General features: G+C 37.9%; 1 protein-coding gene across 1 annotated transcript in view; it reads left to right on the top strand.

Annotated features, from left to right (window-relative positions):
• man1a1 (mannosidase, alpha, class 1A, member 1) overlaps positions 1-22247 on the top strand; it is a 111559-nt gene that overhangs the window by 68141 nt on the left and 21171 nt on the right. Inside the window, exons 5-7 of the mRNA XM_081379569.1 lie at positions 114-208; positions 18362-18485; positions 18914-19007. Of these exons, the coding sequence (XP_081235695.1) occupies positions 114-208; positions 18362-18485; positions 18914-19007 (313 nt within the window). The remainder of the gene's footprint in view (positions 1-113; positions 209-18361; positions 18486-18913; positions 19008-22247) is intronic.

The raw sequence follows: 22247 nt of genomic DNA, 5'->3' as shown, positions 1-22247 counted from the left end.
GGTGAGTTTATGGGAAGGCAGGGGCAGCCAGAGGTTACACGGCTCTGCTGTTGCTCTGTGTAGATGAGGTTAGACTAACCTCAATGTGTCTGTCTGTCTTTCTTTCACTTCAGGTGTTCAGGAAAAAAGCTGTTGAACTAGGAGAGAAGCTGTTGCCGGCTTTTAAGACCCCGACTGGCGTCCCCTGGGCTCTCCTCAACCTAAAGAGGTCAGTGACGCACAAACAAACACATTTCCACATGAACTCCTGAGCCTTTCTTCAGCCAAGCAGGTCAGATCTCTCCACTGCATGTCTTATTAACTCACAAGAGCTGTGTCAGAATCCTCAAACCGAGCAGCGGCTCTCCGTCACCTGTGCATCCGGTCCTTCGAGATATGATAATGAGTAAACAGTCTGGTGGGATTATTTTGTTGCAGAAACCATTTTCTGCAGGAGCGGTTTTCTGACTAAGTGTAAATGCTGCTTTCTTTGCTGTCAGTCGTTTTATGCTGTTATTCCTGTTTTGTAATATTTGGCATATTTCAGTCTAGCTTGGTCTCAGAAATGTCTATTAATAAATGAGATGCAGATCCATTAATTAAGATCCATAACATTTAAGCTCTATTGCAATATGTAGCCAATCACCACAGAAAAGTATTTTTTGGCTAGCTATATATTGTTTTATTATGGTTACCTACATCATAAATTGGATACTACTTATTAACCAGCAGTGTTATTTTAGTATTTTTTGCATACTTGTAAAGTATTTGTCAGTATTTTGATTTAGTTTTTATTTATATTTTCAGTTAAAGTTTTCATCAAAGTAATTTTGTGATGTGCTTTTGTCATTTTTCATTTATTTTGTTCTGTTTAGCTTTAATTCATTTTTAGTTCAGTTATAGTCATTTTATTACTTAAGTTTTTTTTTCAGTCACTTTGAAGTTTGTTTTTCATCTATATTTTATTTTATTTTATTTCAGCTTTATTTCAATTAACGAAAATGATTTTAGTTTTATTTTTAGTTAACAATAGCAACACTGCTAACCAGATTTTATCACTCTAGTCTGATTTTAACATTTATATTGTTTAAGTCTTTTGGCTGTAAAAAAAAAAATATATATATATATATGTATATTATATGTGTAATATAATATAATATAATATCCGCTGTAATTCCTCTACTGTAAATTTGATTTTGTTTGTGACAGACAGGTCATAATTGTTCTCTGTGGTAATTGACAACATGTCAAAAACATGTTCCTTTAAGACCTATATCCAGTAAATTGCTTTTTTGGATCACAACAATAGAGTCTAAGTTAGACATGATTTATTCATATATGCGCATGTATTCATGTATGCTATTCCATAATCAAAGACAGGTTTTGGCAGTGTAAGTAAGACTTTGATCATAAGTACATCTAAAGGCAGACGTGTATGTGTGTTTGTATAGATGAACTCTAGTTTTATTTCATACTAGTGCTGGTTGATTGACTATATACCATGTGGCGGTCGAAATGTCACTGAGTAAAGATTTTTATTTATAGTGTACCTCTGTAGATCATTTGGCAAAAGTCAAGACAAGGAGTTAAGTCGTTTGCAATAATACATGTGCATCATATATTCAAGAGGGTTGTGCGTTTTTAGCAGCTTCAGACATAGCCTAACTCATCCAATAAGAATTGATTTTGATTTGTAGTTGAGATATATAACATTAAGTATTGACACTGATACCAGAATTATTGTGCATATTTTGATTTCCATCCATTACTTTCCATGAAAAATAATAATTATTAAATAGATTTCATTCAAGTATTTGATTCACTGTATGTTGATAATTTGTTGATGTTTTGATAATAGAACATGAATGTAATATAGAATGACATAATATAAATGATCCAACCCGCCCCCGTTTCATACACCTATAAGTATCAGGGTCGAGCTCCCAGATGTCCTGGTGTGTGATGTATGTCTGGCCACCCGAGATCTTCAGTCGGAGACAAGCAGGAAGTCACTGCAGAGATCCTGAGAAAGACAACCTGTCAGATAATCTGATTGGATGAGTTATCCCTCGACTGACATACTACCTAACATTTGTCTTTATGCAGTCAGGCACCGCTGGCGAGGACAATGCAAAATGAGTGGGCGGCACATGACAGAGAACAGAAACATACTTCAGTGTTTATCAAAGCTTTTCCTATTAGCTTGAGTGTCTAGGGTGTGTTTCCTTGTTTAAACTGCTGTAGAACTGGAGTGAAGTGCTCTGACAAATGCTCTAAATGGAGCGGCCGAGCATTTACCATTTTATAACAAGGAGCAGCTAATAACACAGCTACAGGACAAATGGTTTTCAGTTCCTGTCAGTAAATATAGCTTTCCACCATATCTGCACTTAGCTCAAGTGCTCCTATCACCTCTAGCGAAGGCCCTTACGTCTCTTCATGTGGGTCACCTACATCGTTACTCCACATCGCTAATGCTGTTCGCTTCCACGCTATTGTTCGCTTTGGCTCGAGGCACCTGTGGTGCCGCGGTGTGCCTGTAATTCGTGTCGCAGACCCTTTTCAGACTGTATGTGCTAATGTAAGTGTATTCATCTAATGTGCGGAAGTATCCTAATGCATCTTCATAGAATGTTCACAGTTGAAGGCATTTCAAAGAAAGCCAATCTTTTATTTTGTAAAAGGATTTTCTGGTTTTTATGGGCTTTTAATGGCTGAATATGACAGGACAGTGGAGAGACACAGGTAATAATCAGGGGGAGAGAGAGGGGTCATGGGAAGCTCAGTTCGAAAGTAGTATTGAACTCAAATATGAAGAGTTCAGATGCAAAAGCCTCTAAGTGCCATCTGAAATTTTCTTCTAGAATGATAATTTTTATAAAGCTTGTATATTTAAGTTCAGTAATTTCACTTAAATGACAATTAATAGGTAATTTGCATTGCCATTTAAGTGAAATTATTGAACTTAAATATAAGAGCTTGATAAAAATGATAATTCTAGAAGAAAATAATATATATGTGTGTGTGTATGTGTGTGTGTGTGTGTGTATATATGTACATATAGGGCTGGGCGATTTTGCCTAAAAAAAAAATCTTCGATTTTTAAAGAAAAATTCGAGTTTCGATTCGATTTTCGATTTTTTTTTTCAATAAACTTAAAAAATGACTGCAGACATCAGATATTGTGTGAAAAGTGCAACTTTATTGCTATGACTGTCCTCAAGAGTTAAAATGCGTAGAATCCCAAAACAAAAAGTAAATGAGGCTCTGTCATTCAACAATTTCAAGCTTTAACCACTGATCTATATAGAATGACATTATATAGATCAGTGGCTTTAACCCAGGTTTAAGCAAAAGTGCAATAACTTCACAGTAGCTTAAATTTTCTGTTCAAGAAATCAGATAATTACAAATTTTGTAACATATAACATTACAATTAAAAAAATAAACTCTTCTCAGTATAGTGTGAACTGTGAATATAAAAATGAAACATGCATGTGGCAGACATAGCCTGCTCAAAGAGTGAACAAATGTAAACTTTTATCTATAACAACAAAACACCTCGCTTTTCGACAGAATAAATTGGCAGCATGTCTGTGGCAATATAAAACGTGATCGCCTCTGTAATCGCTTTCCATCGCGCTCCGTTCTTATAAGGCACACAGTTTGTAAAGCTCTCAGGAAGTGTAATTTGCTTTTAGCAGGTGTGTTAGAGGAGCCGTTTTCGCTACGGAGCCGGCTGCACTTCTCCCATTCTTCGCGATATTTATTCCTCAGGTGCCATGTTGTTTTGATTGTGTTACGCGCTTCTTTTAGTATCTATGGTTACGCGGGGCGGGGGCCGGCTGCCTCATATCGCGCTATGGTAACGCACAAGGACGAAACGCGGAAAAGTCCGAAAAAACTATTGTGGCAAAAAAACTCGAGTTTGCAAAATAAAAATCGTTTTACACTACAAAATCGATAAATCGATTAAATCGATTTTTTGCCCAGCCCTATGTACATATATATGTATATACATAGATACATATATATAATCACTCTGCCCAAGTAGCAGTGCTTTGCCTTCTGAGAATATAGTTCCCAGTATGCATATGGTTGAAGATGGCTGTGCCTCATCATCTCATGTGACCTTGTTATTTGTACACACCGTGACTATACAAATCACAACATGTATATAGGAAAATGTTGGCGTTATTTTGTCACTTATTGGGAGCAGTATGCTAGCTGGAGCCGTTTACCTCCAGTCTTTGTGCTAAGCTAGGCTAGCGGTGGGTGCGTTAGACAGTTACGGCACGCACGGAGATGAAAAGGGTATGTCTGGACTTATCTAACTCTGGGGGATACGGCAAATAAGCTAAAGTCCCAAAAAGTCGGCGTGTTCCTTTAAAGATACAGCAGAGTAGTTCATGTTACTCACGGGGTACTTGTGTATCGCTGTATGAACCAACCACATATTAGATGTTTGCTGCCAAAAAAAAAAAACTTTATTTATTTATTTATCTCTAGTCTGTGTAGTTGTGAAGCAGTCATTTATATATTTTCACTGCTAGCATAGTCAGTAATGATACCCTATTCAAGATAATTGGAAAACCTCAGCCATAAAACAGGTGAAAGATTGGGTAGCTGGGTCTTTTAAGAGTCGGTGGCGAGCAGTTGTTTGTTCTGAGGGGTCCTCGGCGGTGCTATCATCCTTGATTTAGCCTTGTGTTCTTCTGTGTTGAAAGCTCTGGAGAGGGGATCATAATCATATTCAGTGTCTAATGAGAGCATTAATCACAGCGATCGTCAGTTTCTGTGCTATGGATTCATATTCTCTTCTGAATCGGTTTAATTGAGCAAATATAGAGATATCATCGAAGAGAGCGAGTAGTTCTAAAAACCCACTCATTAGGAAGAGGTGATAAACAGCTCATATCTAAATTAAAACACACCATGTTTGGACTGATGTCAGATAACTTTATGCACCCACCAATGTGAGTATTGACCCACTTGCTGCAGCAACCAGCCTCAAGCCAACAGAAATTTGAATTTGTATGACATATGTGGGCTTTATTATCATGCCGTCTGTCTGCTGTGAGTCCCCAGTGTTCCAGGCAGAGAATTAAATGCGAGAAAAGAGTCCTCTTTTTACAGACAACCTTGACCCAGATTTGGCTGGAGCAAGACTGAGGGTCTCTACGGATGACTCTCCCTTCACATTGTCGGCTTCCGCTTGCACACCTTTGCTTCAGAGCAATTGACTGCATGAGTGTAACATCCGCTCAGTGCGAACAGTCATAATGTGCAACCTCTAATTGTCGTATAAAATCGAAATGTCAACGTTTAGTGCTGCTTGGAAACTCACTAAGCATTTGTTCAATTAACTGTAGGATGACGCGACTCCCAGCTTGTTTGAAATGAAACCAGCAGTTATTAAATTGAACATTATTTTTGCTCCTTGGTTCTTGACGCAGCTGTTCCCTTTGTTCCCTTTTCCGCTTTGAAAGATTGTTACAATGGGTTAATCCTTGATTGCGACTTTTTATCTCTTAAACACATTTCAGTTCGCTCTTAGAAGACAAATTATTGAACCAATCCACTAGGGCTGTATTCTCCCAGTCGATTAGTCGATTATTTGGTCGATATGTTCTGGCTCGACCAAAATTCTGATTGGTCGATTTTTTGCCGCGTTCATTTCATTAGTTTTGTCGCGTTCATTTACCGGTAATCAGTTTTGCCGCGTTCATTTCATCAGGTGGAAAGCACTAATTGCTAATGGGGATGTTTTCAGAGCACCCCTGTTTCACAGGTAAAGTCTGTCTTCAGAACACCCCCCTTGTTTTCACTTCTCTTGGATTAGCCCAACTCACCGGAGAAGACGGACAGATTGAAGAAAGTAGGCTACTAGAAGGTTTGCTGAATATTACTTGATCTGGTTTGTTTAATAAATATTATTTTTTTAAAGTGGACGTGCCTTTTGTGTTTGAGTAAAAGCTTTAGTTAATAGTTAATAGTCTATTCGTGTCTCAGCCGCGAAGCTGAGCTCCTATGTTCAGCCCATAGACTGTAAAAAATAGGTTCAGCCTCACTCTGTGCGAGCTGCACATAGCGGCTGAAACTATAGTGTCTGTCAGTTATTATAATACATATGACAGAAACAATTGTCTAAATTATGTTACATATTCCTCAAAAGTTCTTGTCATGATAGCCTATCACTAGTTGACAACATAGTACTATTTTCGGAAATCATAGGCTATGATATTGCGCAGGTGCACGTGATGCAACGCTGTCAGAGCCGACAGCCGACAGACTCGTGTGTCAGACTCATTTCAGTGCAAATTAATTACGTCAAAAACGATTTAATACTGCAAATAGCCTACTAGTTTCTTATGTTTATTTATAATTCATTTAGGCGGACAACAAGGCTACCAAGTACTGCGCACAGTGCGCAGCTAATTAATTTAACGTTTTTTTTTCTAACGTCATTTTTAGTCGATTTTAGTCAAACTTAAGGACTTCAGTCGACCAAGATTTTCTTTGGTTGAGTACAGCCCTACAATCCACCCCACGGCATTTGAAAGTGTAATTCAAAACATTATTCTGTTTAAAGGAGAGAAAAAAATCTCACATCTTAGAGACATTGACAGTTTTCATGTGTAAGCACCACTTTGTATCTCTTTATTATTGATTTGTCAGGCTGATTTTATATATAAAAAATGACATATTACATATTACAGATTGTTTAAGTCCCCCTGTAGTCAACCATTTTATCCCTTAACTCCTCTTTGATCACCAAAATGACACCAAAATAGTTTTTTTCCTGTCAAAAAAAATTCTTCATGCTTTAAAATAGCTTGAATGCTACTCTACACCCTTGCTCCATTTAATATACGTGGATCCATGAATATGCTAATTAGCCCCGCCTCCACTAGCTCAGAGATTCACTTGGCCAACTTACTGAGGTAAACGCTGCACAATGGTATTGCTCTTTACAACGTCGGACACTTAGCGGTGATTAATATGATTAGCCTTTTGTTTGATTATTTTGATCAAATAGCTAATAATGTGTTGCTAATGTTACATGAACCGTAATATACATTATACACCTGCTACATTGCTAAATCTACCCGATTTTTCATATCAACAGAAAAATATACCGGGATAACCTGGCTTCTCTTGAGACTCCCCTGCTAGTTCGCTGTTAATTATATGCTATTACTGCATATGCGCCCGCACATGGCCTGATTGGTTACAAGATAGTTTGTGACGCAAGAAACACCAGCGATTTCAAACCGTGTTTTTGAGACTGTCTTTTTTTTCACTGCAGTTTTAAGGAGAAAATACTGAGCAATGGTGTTGACATGAATTTGCACATGGTTTGTCTTAAAACATATTAGAAACACCACATAGGCATATAAACAACATTAAAAACTTGACTTTCACCACAGGGGGACTTTAAGAAAAAAAAAAAAAAGATACTTTCATTTAGGGCTGCACGATTTGGGAAAAATGTCATATTGCGATAATTGAGGTCAATATTGCGATTACGATTGCGATATAATAAACAAATGGTTTCATGAGTCAACTTGCTTGGTTCTCAAGGAAAATAAATGCACACACAGATTAGTGATAATCAGCCTAAAGAAAAAAGTTCTTTAGTCAAGAGCAGTGAGTGTTTTTCTCTGTTCCCTTTGTTCTTTGATTAACTTTAGCGACAGATTTTTTTTTTTGATTGCATTTTAACAAGAACAAAACATAATTTACATACAACAGTACATATAACCATACATGTCAGGGGTAAAGAAAAATACTAATAATAAAAAAATTGAAAAAAAAAAGAAAAAAAAGAATAACTTTAGCGACAGATGTAATTAGTGGCTACTGTGTACTGTCCCTTTAAGACCAGCCGCTGTCAGTGACGCGGATCTCACACGCGCCTCATTCTTTCACGAGTCATCACAACTCTTCGTGTTCATCATAAGACTACTCTTATGTTATGAAGACACTCGACAAAAAGACATTTTGGCATAATTGTGTGTTATTGTTCGTTCAAGCTCGAAAGAGAACTGTATTCTGTCATGCTGTTTTGTGCGCACGCACGATATTAGCGCGAGTCTTTCTGTCTGTCACAGTCAGGACATTCACAGGCAGCGCGTTCATTTTGGCATACATGTGTGTTGTTCGTTCTACTGCGAAAGAACTTGATACTGGCGCGCGTCTGTGTGTGTGTGGAGGACATTCACAGGCGGCTCATTCTTTTATGTCTTATCGCGCATGAATGGTTTAAAAGCATTTGCATTAATAAGTGCGTTAACAGCGCTAATTTGTTTATTTAATATAAAATCGCAGCATTTTGCGTCATATAATCGCGTAGGCTTGACATCGCGATTGCGATTGCGATACGATTAATCGTGCAGCACTACTTTCATTTCATGGAAAAACCTTTTTCAAAAACATTTATTACAAGTATTAATAAATGTATTAAGTATTATTTTACAAAAGTTTGTTAAAGTTTCTTTAAGATTCTCATGAATTCCGCTCCTGGAGAGTTTTATGGCGAATGTTGCATTAGATCATCCCTACAATCTTCACTTAAATTTGCTACCAAGGACATCCAGCTCTTTAAGCTCCTGAAGTGTGTCAAACGCTCAAGCCATCATCCAGTCCCTGCCCTCATACGCTTTCTCCTGCAGACATAAATTCCTGCAAATTCCACATTTGCTCTCCGTTAACTATTCAAGAGGGGAAGTTTCCCCTCATGCATAAACATACGTCCTTTGTGTTGTTTTTTTCCTATACGTTCCCCTTGGTTAAAGTCGAGCAGCCCGAAGCGTTTCTCTATTTTTCCGTTTTCTTCCGTCTCTTCATACAGACACGCTCTGTGGTATGAAGAGAAATTTGCCTGATTTCCTGCACATCCTCTTCTTTTACCCTTTCTGTCGTCAGCCCATCTAGTCGTGCGCATGTGACTGTTGACCCCTGTTGCTGAGTTTTTCAACATCCTCTGCTCAGTGAATTATTTTTCATGGTCATTTTTTCCACAGCTTATCTCTCCTCTGCACTCCTTCCTGGTGCCTTTTATGAGAGCTTGAAAGGCAGATAAAGGATTCCAAAATCAAATTTACCGTGCCACCTGTCTGACATCACTTTAATTCTGTTTAACCTCATTCACTTGAAATAAACTGTAGAGTCCTGCATGCTGCATGGTCACGAGAAGAGCGAAGTCATTGAATACAAGCTGGTTAAGGCCTTGCTTCTAACATCGGAACATCTAATTCTAGATGTACCCTTTTTGAATACTGTACTCTTGCCGAAGAGCACCATAGAAACAAGACTGTGACATCCATCCTAATTAGTGGAGCTTGCAAACAAAACATCACAGTTAATATTACTCGTACCTCAAGAGTATTAAAATTAATTCATATTGCGTGATTGGATGGCATTCAGGGATTTCTGGTTACTTAACAGCGTCTGCTGATTATGTAACAAAGTTCAGCAAATTTGCAGTTTTAAGCTGTGAATGGGCAACTAGCAATGACAAGGAATTTTTAAGTCGGGCCAGATTTCTACTTGCCCTAACAACATTTGCACTGGCCCCAAAAATGTAATATTATAATTTTTTTACATTATTAATTAATTTAGAATTTTGGCCTGGTTTCACAGAAAAGGCTTAGACTAAGCCAGGGTTAAGCTTTAGTTTAATTAGGATATGTCAGTGCTTTCTTTTAAGTTGCTTTCAGTTAAAACAGCTCAAACATGCATTTTAGTCCAGGACTAGCTTAAGCCTTGTCTGTCTGTAAATCCGGGGATTTGTGTTTTAAATCGTTTTTTTTTTTTTTTTTTTTTAATATTATATTATTATGTTTATTATTATTATTATTATTATTATTATTATTATTATAACATTTTGCTGCAAGTTTTCTTTACAAAGACAATTTTCAATTATAGTTGGTCTAGATCAACTGTTTAATATTTTTGTTTAGCATGCTTATAGTGTTCTCTGCTTTAGCATGCAAACAGTCAGCATGATAAAAGTTTTTTCCAGTTCTTAACCACCGCCATCAATGCGGTGTAATGTTGTTTAATGCGGTCAATTGTAAAAATGTACAAATTCAACAGTTGAATACATTTTAAGGCAATCACTGTTCGACATCATATCACCTGTTGAGAGCAATTTTTACATTTATTATGCAGAAACCAAAGGTTTATTTCAGAGAGACTGTAAAGAGATCTATTTCTGGTTCCTTATAGAGTAGTACTCACTTTAGTATGTGCAATTTTTCACCCAGCGCACGATGAAATCCCTTTAATAACATTTAAGGGCTCTTTGATTTTGGACCGGAAATCAATCACTCAGAACACCCTAGCAACCACGTAGCAACACACTAAAAACAAATCAGAACAACATCTTGGCAACCACTTTAGCATCATGACAAGTTTTGCACAAACACCAGTCACTTTCTTTCACATAAATGTGAAAATCTATTTATCCCTGATGGCAATGATGTATTTGTACATGCAGCAGTGAGTCACACCAGTGGAACAAGCATGCACGCTTGAATAAGAAACACTCAAGAAAGTTATAGAGAATCAACACTAATTTTCTATTGAGGTGGGTAAATGTGCCTTTCACATAATGAATTCGTCTCATCGGCAAGACTGTAACTGCTTTACGATTGCACCTCGCTGAGATGTTCAGTGTTGGTTGGAAGCGCAAGCGTCATAACGGCGCTTTTGAATAGGCCACACGCTGCGTGCTTTTTCTGCTCTCATTTTCCCCTCCAGATAATTGATGTCCTCTAAATGGTATTTTACAATTGTTCACATTTATTTCAGTTACTCATCTTTTACGGGCATACGTAGGGGTTGCATAACAGGCATATTTATGCCTGATGGATGCTTTTGAGAGGGTTTGATGAGGCTATTTCTTCTGGTCTTGCCAAAAAAAAAACTAGGAGAAAGCAAAAAGTCAGATAATAATGAGACCTTACTCTCCTCTCTCCCTCCTCCGAGAGCAGCTGCTCCGTTTGATCCATTTTTAGGACTCTCATCTCACCCCCAACAAAAAAAAATCGAACAAGATTACGGAAAATTGTTCTATGGTTTAATTGAGCTTTACTTTAAGCATATGTCAGGGAGTAAAGAATGGTATAAATTATTATTTTTTTTATTTTTTTACTAATCTCTGTTTTATGATGACGAACGGCTGAGTCGCCACTGTGCCCCGGGTGCTTAAACTCTCGCTGGGTAATCAATTCAGAAGACTTGGGCTGTTAGGAATATGTGCGTGATGTGATTAGCCTAATTTCAGAGGTATTTTGCTGTTGCTCGGTGCTAGAGCAGTCAAAACCGTTATATATTTGCTCTTTTATTGTCTGCAAAGTTAAACGTATTGCAACCTGTCAGATCAATATCACTGTTTTGTGGGGTACGACAGCTTTATAGATCCCTGTAATGTATAGCATGCATATGTGGCATCTGGCCTACATAATTGAATCGTTAGGTTGTGAACAAGAGATATGGAGAGAGTGTCATTGTGTGACTGGTCTGATGTCAAACATAAAGGCTAACTCCTTGCAGCCTGAGGATACATGAGCTTTGGTTCATTTGGTGGAGTTCTTATTTCACTCCAGCGCTAGTTAATTATTCAGCCTAATGGTATTTTCTCTGAGCTCTGGCAGATAATTTGTTATGTATCCCTTACTGCTCATTATTAAGTGTCCTACTGCTGGGACATAGGCCTACATAGAGAGACAGCTGGGAAAGAACTTCCTTATAGGACAGTGCCGTTTTTGGAGAGGTGTGTACACTATCTTGCTAATTTCTAAAAAAAAAGAAAAAAAAAATCAGTCAAGGACATTTTACATTAGTCATGTTACAGATATTATGTCCATTTATTTATTTACATATTTACGTATTTATTTAGCTTAGCTGTTTTGTGCAAAAAGAAAGTGTGTTTGTGTGTACCACATAATATATACTACAATATAGTATTGTAGTGAATCAATGAGTCATTCATTCAGTCAAATCTTTCAAAAATGCTGATTCATTTAGTAAAGAAGAAACAAATGATGTAGTGCTGGGCGGTTTACCGGTTCATACCGAATACCGGTGTTTATTTTTGTTACGATATGAATTTTTAATATACCGCAATACCGGTGTATGTCGCTTTAATCGGAACGCGGCGCTGCGCGACACAGTCTCAAGCCGCTTGTCCACCAGCGTCTCAATTTCTGACGCGACGCCAAAGCCCATTCATTTCCTATGGAACTACGTCAGGCAGCAAAAACGCCCCCGCAAAGCATGATGGGTCGCGTCGCGTCGATTTGGTCAACAGCGGCGCTGCAAAAAAGTATCTCGGTGGATACTTTATGCAAATGAGAGCGTCAAAACGCGGGGCAGCAGCCAATGGAAACTCGGCGGCGAGAATTTGTGTATGGCCGTTGCTATGGTTTCATATTTAAAGTATACACAAACCCCGGCCCCAAGCAGCGAAAACGTCACAGGCGTCGCGTCGGAACAAAAATTGATCGGACGCTGGTGGACAAGCGGCTTCACCCCTCATTTACAACACACGTCTGCGGCGCATTACAGCTGCGACAAGGTTTTATTCCGTCCTCCACGCGGTGCGTCAAAATAGACTAGGCGCCTATATTTAGCGAAGCGGCGCGGAGAGCCGCTTCTGGGAAGCTTCGATCTGAAACACAAGCATTGACTAGAATGGGCACGAGACGTGTGGGGGTGAGAGTGTCTTTTTTCTCGCGGCGCGCGTGTTTTTATACTGTATTAACGTATCTGAAGTGAACTGACGGTCTTTAGAAAAGTTTCTTTGTTATTACGATTGAATCTTTCTTTATCTTTCCTGATAAAGCAGTGTTTATGAGCGTTGCTGCTTTGTGTACAGCCGTTACCGGGGAAACCACTGTTTCTGCCGCTCCTAAAGCGCGTCCTGCTGGCACCTCTTTGTAAACAGCCTTGCAAACCTGTATTATTAATATTAGTGTGGATTTTTTCTATAATATTCACTCATGACAATAAAATATGGCATTATAAGTAAATCTACTGCAGTATTTCCTCTCTCACTCAGTAGAAAATGTGGTTAACATCCATCATGCTTGAAAAAAAAAAAAAACGGTAAAAACCGTGAAACCGGTATAATTTAGAAAAAAATCGTGATGTTGATTTTTGGTCAAACCGCCCAGCACTAAAATGATGGTCTTTATGATTGAGTCTTTGAATCATTTACTCAATTGATTTTTCAAAAACACTGATTCATTCAATGTTTTTTTGTTTTTTAATAATTTTTATTAACTATGAGTCATAAACATGGATAACTTTACGAAATTAATTTAGGCATTCAGCAGATGCTTATTTACTTATTAACTTTTAATTCATTGTTTATTGAACTGCTTATTTTGTAATAAAGCTATTTTATTCCCATGTATATAAATGCATAGGTGTGGTTGTGTGTGTGATAAGACTACTGCTACAAATTGACATGAAACGCTAACAAAATTTGCAAGCGATTTTCATACCAAAATTATTTACGTCAAGCGTGACCTAAATTTCTGTTAGCCTCCGAGGAAAGTTTGCATACCTAAACAAAAGTGAAACACATGGTCATTCACACATCTATTTTGGGTAATTGTTTGGTAACATGATCTTGACTTACATATTGAATAGTAGACAAAAAATACTTTGTTAATAGTATTTAAATGAAATACAAACCCCATAAAAGTGAATGTTTTCATAATTGACTGTACTTAACTTTACTGTACGGAACTGTAATGAAAACTTAACTTTGTGTTAATAGGGATGCACCGATCATGAAAATCGTATTTATGGCCGGTTGACCGGTGCATCTCTAGTGTTAAATACCATCTTGGGCCGTTTAACTTTATAAAGAAATCATCTATATCAGTGTTTCTCAACCCGTGGGTCACTGGACCGTTTTGAGTGGGTCACGCAGTGTGTAGTCAAACAAACAACTATTTAATAGCCTTACCTTATACTGTTTATTCATCACTGTTAGTGATATTCTTACAATTTAGGTGTATGTGCAGTAAAGTGGAACAATTACTTCTTTTTTTCTTCTTTTTTTTCTTTTTGAGAAATGCTTGGTTCAAATTCCAAAAAAATTGGGTCTCAGCTTGATGACCATGGGAAAATGTGGGTCCCATGGCCAAACCAGTTGAGAACCACTGGTCTATATTCTTCCACCATACATATGGAATATCACGAGAGGAGCAGCTAAATCTGTATTTCCAAATTTCAGTAAGGAGCCTGTATGTTCTTTTAGTTGTTTGCCTGGCATCACTTTTCCCTTCATTTTCCTACATTTCTGTTACATGCTTTAATCATCTGTGTAATGAAAAACAAATTGGTTTGGCACAGCTCAGGGCTCTACATTAATATTTGCTTAGGAGCGCTCTTGCCCTTATGGGTACAGTCTGCATTTGTTTTTTTAAGACTGCAAAACTAATGTTTGACAATACAAGATATGCACAATCAGGCACTGAAAAAACTGAATATATGAAATATGTAGTACTGCAACAATTCTGAAGCATAGGATTGGTCTGGGACGAAGTAGACACTTTCAAGAATAAACTTCTTTCAACCTGACAGGCGGCTGACCTGAGTGAACATCCGATAAAGAAAAATATAGATATTTTTATAATCACCTCGACTAGTCTTAAAGGTACACTATGTAACTTTTGGCCCTCTAGTGGTTAAAAACAAAACTGCATGCGTTTTTCTGAAGAACATTGTTTTGGTTGTGCTTCGGCTCTGCGTAACAGATGAACAATGACCCTTCACAATAGATAATGCTTTACAATGAACTCTGTTAGAGCTACTTATGGCAATTTATCTGTTCAGTAAAATACTTTACTCACCTATTGAGTAATAAAAATGCCATCTTGTCGCTTTTATAATTTTTATTTTGCAACAGTTAGTTGACAGGAAGCAAAGTTGGAGATGGAGAGTGGGGTGTGATCGGGAAAGGTCCACGAGCCTGAACTCAAACACGGGACACAACCTGAAGCACAACTTCGCTATATGTCTGCATGCTGCCCACGAGGCTATTGGTGCCGACTGCTTTTATAACATTAAGCCAAGCCAATGTTGATTCTCGTTTTATTACGAGATCTGACGCATTCTCTGTTTCACAGCAGAGTCTCCTCTGTTTGCCGTTTGTTTAAAACGGGTGATTCCCCTGAGGTTTTGGGTTTGAACTTTTTATTAATCAAAGGATCCTGAAAAATATAATCACAATCTCCACAAAAATATGAAGCAGCACAACTGTTTTCAACATTAATAACAATAAATGTTTCTTGTCCAGCAAATCAGCATATTAGAATGATTTGTGAAGGATCATATGAAACTGAAGACTGGAGTAATGATGTTGAAAATTCAGATTTGCCATCACATTAATAAATTACATTTCAAAATATAATAAAATAGAAAACAGTTATTTGAAATTATAATACATTATGTATTTTTGATCATAAATGCAGCCTTGTAGAGCATAAGACACTTCTTTCTAAAACATTAAATAATCTTAACGACCCAAAACTTTTGAACGGTGGAAGTATGCTGTAATTTAAGCCCAGACACTGAAAAACATCCTGAAACGGTTGCAAACATTTGGGATTTCTTTCTTTTGTTGACTTTGAGAAGCAGCTGATCACATTGTAATTTGACTGATAGTGATAGTATTATATGTTAACAAGTTTTGTTCAGGTATCAGATGTCACTGAATGCATTTTCACAATAGCACACAGCAATTTTCTCACACAAATACCTGCACCGTAGAGCCCTGCAGCATTTGTAATATGCAGAGGTCTAAAGTGCCAGAGGCAGATCAGCGTTGTGTAAAAAATGATGACATTGGTGGTAACACTCCAGAGGTGTTTGCACGCTTTTCCTGCTGTGGCCTGATATATGAGGCCATTACCTCAGTTTTTGTTAAGAATTCGCTGCCACAGGCTAGAAAATATCCTCATATGTAGTCAAAACGATTGTTCATTAATTATACAGATGTGCCTAGAATTCCTTGCTATCAAATTGCATCACACACAGAAAAACATTCAAATAAAACCTTTGTCCAAATTAAACCGTTAAGAGTGTTTTAGCAGTACTCATTTCCTCCTGGCCAGAGCTATTGTGGGTAATTTACTGATTTAATGATATAAATATCTTACACGGCCTGTTTTGTAGAATTAGGTTTTAAAAATAAAGTGGAGAGTGTCGTCCTTTTAAAGCTGTGATTACATGTCATTACTCAGCAGTAATTTATCTTCATAATTGGTGTAGAGACAAAGTCCTGTGCAGAGCGGATCTGCTGTCGGGGTAGTAAAAGCTGGTCAGGAGACGTGGCGTACTAGTGGTTTCCTTTTCCAGGCCGGAGTTAAAGGAACACGCCACCGTTTTTTGAAATAGAGATTATTCACCTTCACCCCCTACATTTAGATAGGTGGGCAAATGCATTTTTGCCTCAGTGCATGCATTGTCTTAGTCTGATAGTGCCACCACTAGCTTATCTTAGCATAATGAATGGAATCCTTTGTTGCCGGATAGCATGTTGATCCAAAAAAAAAGAACAAAAAACAAATTACTACTTGTGGCCTGCGTATTCACAACGAGTACAAATAGCAATGCAGATTAACACTAGGCGATTTCCTAGGCAGATATGAACTTGGGACTATATTGAGGGGGAAGCACAGGCAAAGCACTGCAACTTGGGTGCAGAGATATCAGATATCTTGGGCGCAGAGATAGCGGATTTCAGGTGTTGCGTGATATCTCTATCTCTCGCCTAGTCTTTATCTGCATTGCTATTTGTACTCGTTGTGAATACGCAGGCCACAAGAAGTAATTAGTTTTTTTTGTTGTTTTTTTATCACTTTTACTCAGGACATGCTACCCGGCAACAAAGGATTCCATTCATTATGCTAAGCTAAGCTAGCAGCGGCGCTGCCAGACTAAGACAAAAATGCACTGAGACAAAAATGCGTTTGCCCACCTATCTAAATGTAGGGGAGACGGTGAATAACCCCTATTTCAAAAAACGGTGGCGTGTTCCTTTGATTTGTCAGGTTTTAGATGGAACCGTGCCAGTGAAAATCAATAAAGACGGATCTAGTCACAGGCGGCGGACACGGCCCCTCTGCAAAATAAGGCTATGAAATCAACTTGGCAACTATGTCAGAAGTGGTGTGATTAATTATGTTTGAATAAACTCTAGTCAGAAATGATCAATTCAGTGACATGGTAAATAAAAAGCTGGAAGGTAAAACTCTTAAACTACGGATAAGCAAACCGTAATTGTCTTCAAATAATTATTTCATTATTTATAATTGTTTTAGCATCTTCTAAGTCTAGAACTTGCATCTGTAAAACTATAATTAATTCATATATACTGTGTGTGTGTGAAAAATACACAATATATATTCATATTTACATGTTTTTGAAAGTCTCTTATGCTCACCAAGGCTGCATTTATTTGATCAAAAATACAGTAAAGCAATCATATTGTGCAATATTATTACAACTTCAAATTTCTGTTTGTTTGTTTGTTTGTTTGTTTGTTTGTTTTTGTTTGTTTGTTTGTTTTTTACTACGTAATTTATTCCTATGACGGTAAAGCTGAATTTTCAGCATCATTACTCCAGTGTTCAGTGTCACATGATCCTTCACAAATTATTCTAATATGCCAATTTGCTGCTCAAGAAACATTTCTCATGATCAATGTTTGAATTAGTTGAGCTTCTCAATATTTTTGTGGAAACAGTGATAAATTTTTTTCAAGATTTTTTAATGAATGGAAAGTTCAAAAGAACTATTTGAAATGGACTGAATTATATATATATCTGAATATAAATTTTTTTTTCTTTTTTTTTTTTACGTATTGACCCCAAACTTTTGAACCGTAGGGTAAACATAAATGCATGTATTTATGCCTCTGAATCAACAGAAATTCTTACCAATAATATTGGTGTCATCAATCCAATCAAATTTGGTGGTTAAAATCAAGTCCTGCCATATTTCTCACTGATATACTGTTGTTGTTTTTTTGGTTACACTTTGTTTTAAGTGTCTGTGTTACAGTGTAATTATATATGTTTAAGTACTGTGTAATATTAATCAACTACATGTACTTACTATAGGGTTAGGGTAGGATTAGAATTTGGTTGAGGGTTAGTTGCATGTAATTATGCATAATTTACTGTTATTACTATACGTTCATGCAAGGACACTGTAAAATCAAGTGTTAGCCTTTTTGTTTTGTTATCCAATTTTGACTGGTTGAAAGTTTTCAGAGCACAAATTGTGTACACACAGCTCATGATTGCTCAGTTACACAAATAAGCCTTATCTCTCTTCATTTCTCTTTCTGCAGTGGGATCGGCAGAAACTGGCCATGGGCGTCAGGAGGAAGCAGCATTCTCGCAGAATACGGGACGCTGCATTTGGAATTCATGCACCTCAGTGCACTTTCTGGGAGACCAATATTTGCAGAGAAGGTGAGCAGCAGTTCAGGCGTTTCACCTCTGCAGTGCATTAAACGCTGTGCTGAACTATATGTAAACTTGTAGGGGTCATGAACTGTTAGAAGAGCTGACCACAGTGACCCAGATTGACCTCTGCTCATAAGCGTTTTATTGATGCTCGTTTCGCTGCAATTCTCAGATCTGATTTCTCACCGAATGAATCCGCTGACCTGACCTGCGATGTAGACACAGACAAATGACACTATTACAAGCTCTGAATGAGGCTGTACAAACTGTGAAAGTGACCTAGTCTATAGATTTATGAGTTTGTCCCCTGGAAGACATCGGTCGCATCACAGAGGCTGTTTATGGTCTTCAGTGGCTTACTGTAGTGGATGAGTTTAGCTATGGCTTAATAATAAGATGTGGTGATATAAGCGATATGTGCTCTGGCATTGCAGGTGATGAACATCAGAAAAGTGCTGAATCGGCTGGACAAACCTCAAGGATTGTACCCGAATTACCTGAACCCTAACAGTGGACAGTGGGGCCAGCGTAAGTCCAAAAACACACACACATACTGAAGAACTTCAGAAGTATTAGCTGAAATGTATACTGTATGTTCAAAAAGTTACAGTTTTCCCAGATTGGAAGTGTTTCTCTTTGAGATAAAGTGCTGATTTGTACACAAAATACTCTCATGGTGACACTCAAAGGCAGATTCGAGACAATATTTGTACTGGATTGACAGAGACTGAACTTTGGGAGGTGATGTGACTCAGTTGCTGTGCTGCTCGGCTTGCGCCGTCACCAAAGCTTATCATTTGAATGAGTTTTTAAAGGTGACATATCATGAAAATTTGACTTTTCCCATGTTTAAGTGCTATAATTGGGTCCCCGGTGCATCTACCAACCCTGAAAACGTGGAAAGTGAGAACCCAGTAACTTTGTTTTGGTAAGCCTTTCTCTGTAGGCATGTCAAAAATGAAGTGTCATATATTAACCCTTTCACGATTAAGTTTAAAATATTCTAACTGACTCCCCAGAGTGAGTTTTTTCAAGGCGACCGTTATTTTAGAACGTTCCCCCTTAATGTTTCCATGGCGAAACGTCATATTTGTCACGTGACACACCGCAGCCACAATAACACTGTATGACAGATGTATTGCTTTTATTTCCTTTTTCCTATTTTATTCAAAATATTCACAAACTTGCCCATGTCATCAACTATCTGATATTCCGATTCTCAAAAATGTGTGAGTGAGTGTGTTTGGTCGTTTAAAAACCTTTATAAATAATCTTGATCTTGATCTATAACGTGAGATGGGCGCCACCATGTTTCTTTGCGCCGCAGTTCAGAGAGTCCTGGCAGTCATCAGTTTCTCCCGAAATACATGTAAGAAAGTGGCCGGTGAACTCTGAGAAGAATAGAGTAAACTTTATAGTTACTTCCACTATGTTTGTCTGATATGAATAAGGTAGGCTTATTCATATAAGAGGCTCGACAGCTGGCAACCCTGGAACTGTCGAGACGTGGCACGACTCTCTCACCACATCTCATCTTCATCGTGCTTTCAGGGTTAATTATGAAACACAGACATAAATATACACACTCTTCTCCTTGCGTTCATCCTCTAGATGACACGTACATCAATAGTTTGGGCTGTTTTATGCTGGTCTCGAGGCAACCGGGATGACGACTTCAGTGAGGCCTGCTCTGCAGTGTTAGGCGGCTTTCGTGCCGTCCTCGCTCCGAGGGATTTATTGGCGGCTTAGTCTGGAGAGCAGTGCTGTCTCAACTTCATGGTCAGCGATGACGCAGGCGCTTGATGATGAAGAGCCGGAGGAGAACAAAGATACTGCAGTGTGTGTCGTCAGGATAACACAGGAGCACCAATTCTGATGGAGGAACGTCGCCACTGAGCGAGAGGAAAAAAAGGGAGAGGCTTTTGAGCTGTCAGAATGTAGCAATCCGAAACAAGGTTTCTTTTTTGTGCATCGGAGCAAGTCCTTCTTTTTTTCGCTTTGACAAAAGTCATTTGTTAGATGATCGTAAACAAAAATGATCTGAGATGGCAGCAGGCCGCAGGGAAGATGGGATGATAAAGTACAGCTACGTTTAAAAATAGCTGTCAGTCTTTTTATTTCACACAAGTGGCCCAGAACAGTCCTGAAGGGCTTTCCATATGGGTCAGTTGTCATGTTTGGGTTTGAGCAGCTAGTAGCTCCGGGGTTGACCGTAATGAAACAACAACATGAAACAACCATCCTATATAGTCCACCATCTACCCTCCTTTTACCCTTCCTCTTTTTTCTCATAATAGTGCATTAACTTAGTTTTACATGGTCAGGAATCCTCAGAATGTTTCAAATCGGTTTGTCTCTTCCAGTTTCATATGTGCAATTTGACAAAAGTTCCAAAACATAGGAAGCTGTTTTCTAAGGTGACATGCCAAAGGAATAAAACCTCATAGGAGACTGAATTTTAGCACTTTTATTAGTAGTAGTAGTAGTAGTAGTAGTAGTAGTAGTAGTAGTAGTAGTAGTAGTAGTAGTAGTAGTAGTAGTAGTAGTAGTAGTAGTAGTAGTAGTAGTAGTAGTAGTAGTAGTAGTAGTAGTAGTAGTAGTAGTAGTAGTAGTAGTAGTAGTAGTAGTAGTAGTAGTAGTAGTAGTAGTAGTAGTAGTAGTAGTAGTAGTAGTAGTAGTAGTAGTAGTAGTAGTAGTAGTAGTAGTAGTAGTAGTAGTAGTAGTAGTAGTAGTAGTAGTAGTAGTAGTAGTAGTATAAAGAATTTATTCTTCTTATTTATTCAAATTCTAAATATTAAAAAAAATGTATTGAAATAATATTTGCACATTGTAAAATGGATGAAATTGTTACAATTAGTAAATAAAAATAAAAATATTTAAATTCAATTAATTCTAATTCTTTCTTGTTTTTTTTGTACGTGAAAACAAAATGGATTTTTTTTTTTTTTTTTTATCCATACAATGAAAGTCAGTGGTATCCATTGTTTTAAATCACATTGACATCCTTCCAGTTATTTTGAGTTCCACAGAAGTAAAAGTCATTCCGGTTTGGAACAAAATAAGGGTGAGTAAATAATGGCAGAATTAAATCAATTTGGTGAACTGTTCCTTTAAAGGTCCCATGACATGCTACTTTTTGTAGGCTTTAATATAGGCCTTAGTGGTCCCTAGTACTGTATCTGAAATCTCTTTCCAAAAATTCAGTCTCAGTGCAGAATTATAGCCACTATAAGCCAGTCCCAGAATGAGCTTCCTTCAGACGGGCCGTTTCGGTGTCTGTAGCTTTAAATGTTAATGAGGAGGAGAAAGGCGGCGTAAGGTGGAGGGTGGGTGTGACCATCTGCGGCAACGGTAGACCATGCATGTTTACATTGGATATATTGCAATGGCACGGAGTCGGAGACACGCAATCGTTCAAGCATTTCAGTTTGACCCAGAATCTGATCCAGATGGAGAAGCAACGGATGAAGAAGTTGCAACTCAGCAGCTCCAGCAGGACGTTTCCGAATGGTTAGTTTAATATTATGTCTGGATACGGTACTTTATTCGGATGGTTTAGTTATTATCATGTAGCTAACGCTAACCTACTGTTGCCTTTTCACGGGAGATCTGTAACGTCTGTAATTTATCTTATTACAATTACATCAAGCTCTGCGATCTTGAAATGCGGATATCGCGCACGCCGTATAACCAACAGGAAAACGCTATCCAAATAACAAAGAAGTGTACAACACTCGCGTTACAGTGTGTGTATTCACACACATACTT

The sequence above is a fragment of the Scardinius erythrophthalmus genome (assembly GCF_964197995.2).
Source record: "Scardinius erythrophthalmus genome assembly, chromosome: 11".
NCBI classification, from domain to species: domain Eukaryota; kingdom Metazoa; phylum Chordata; class Actinopteri; order Cypriniformes; family Leuciscidae; genus Scardinius; species Scardinius erythrophthalmus.
Note: the sequence above shows the minus strand (reverse complement) of the source record. Positions and strands in the feature narration are given on the sequence as shown.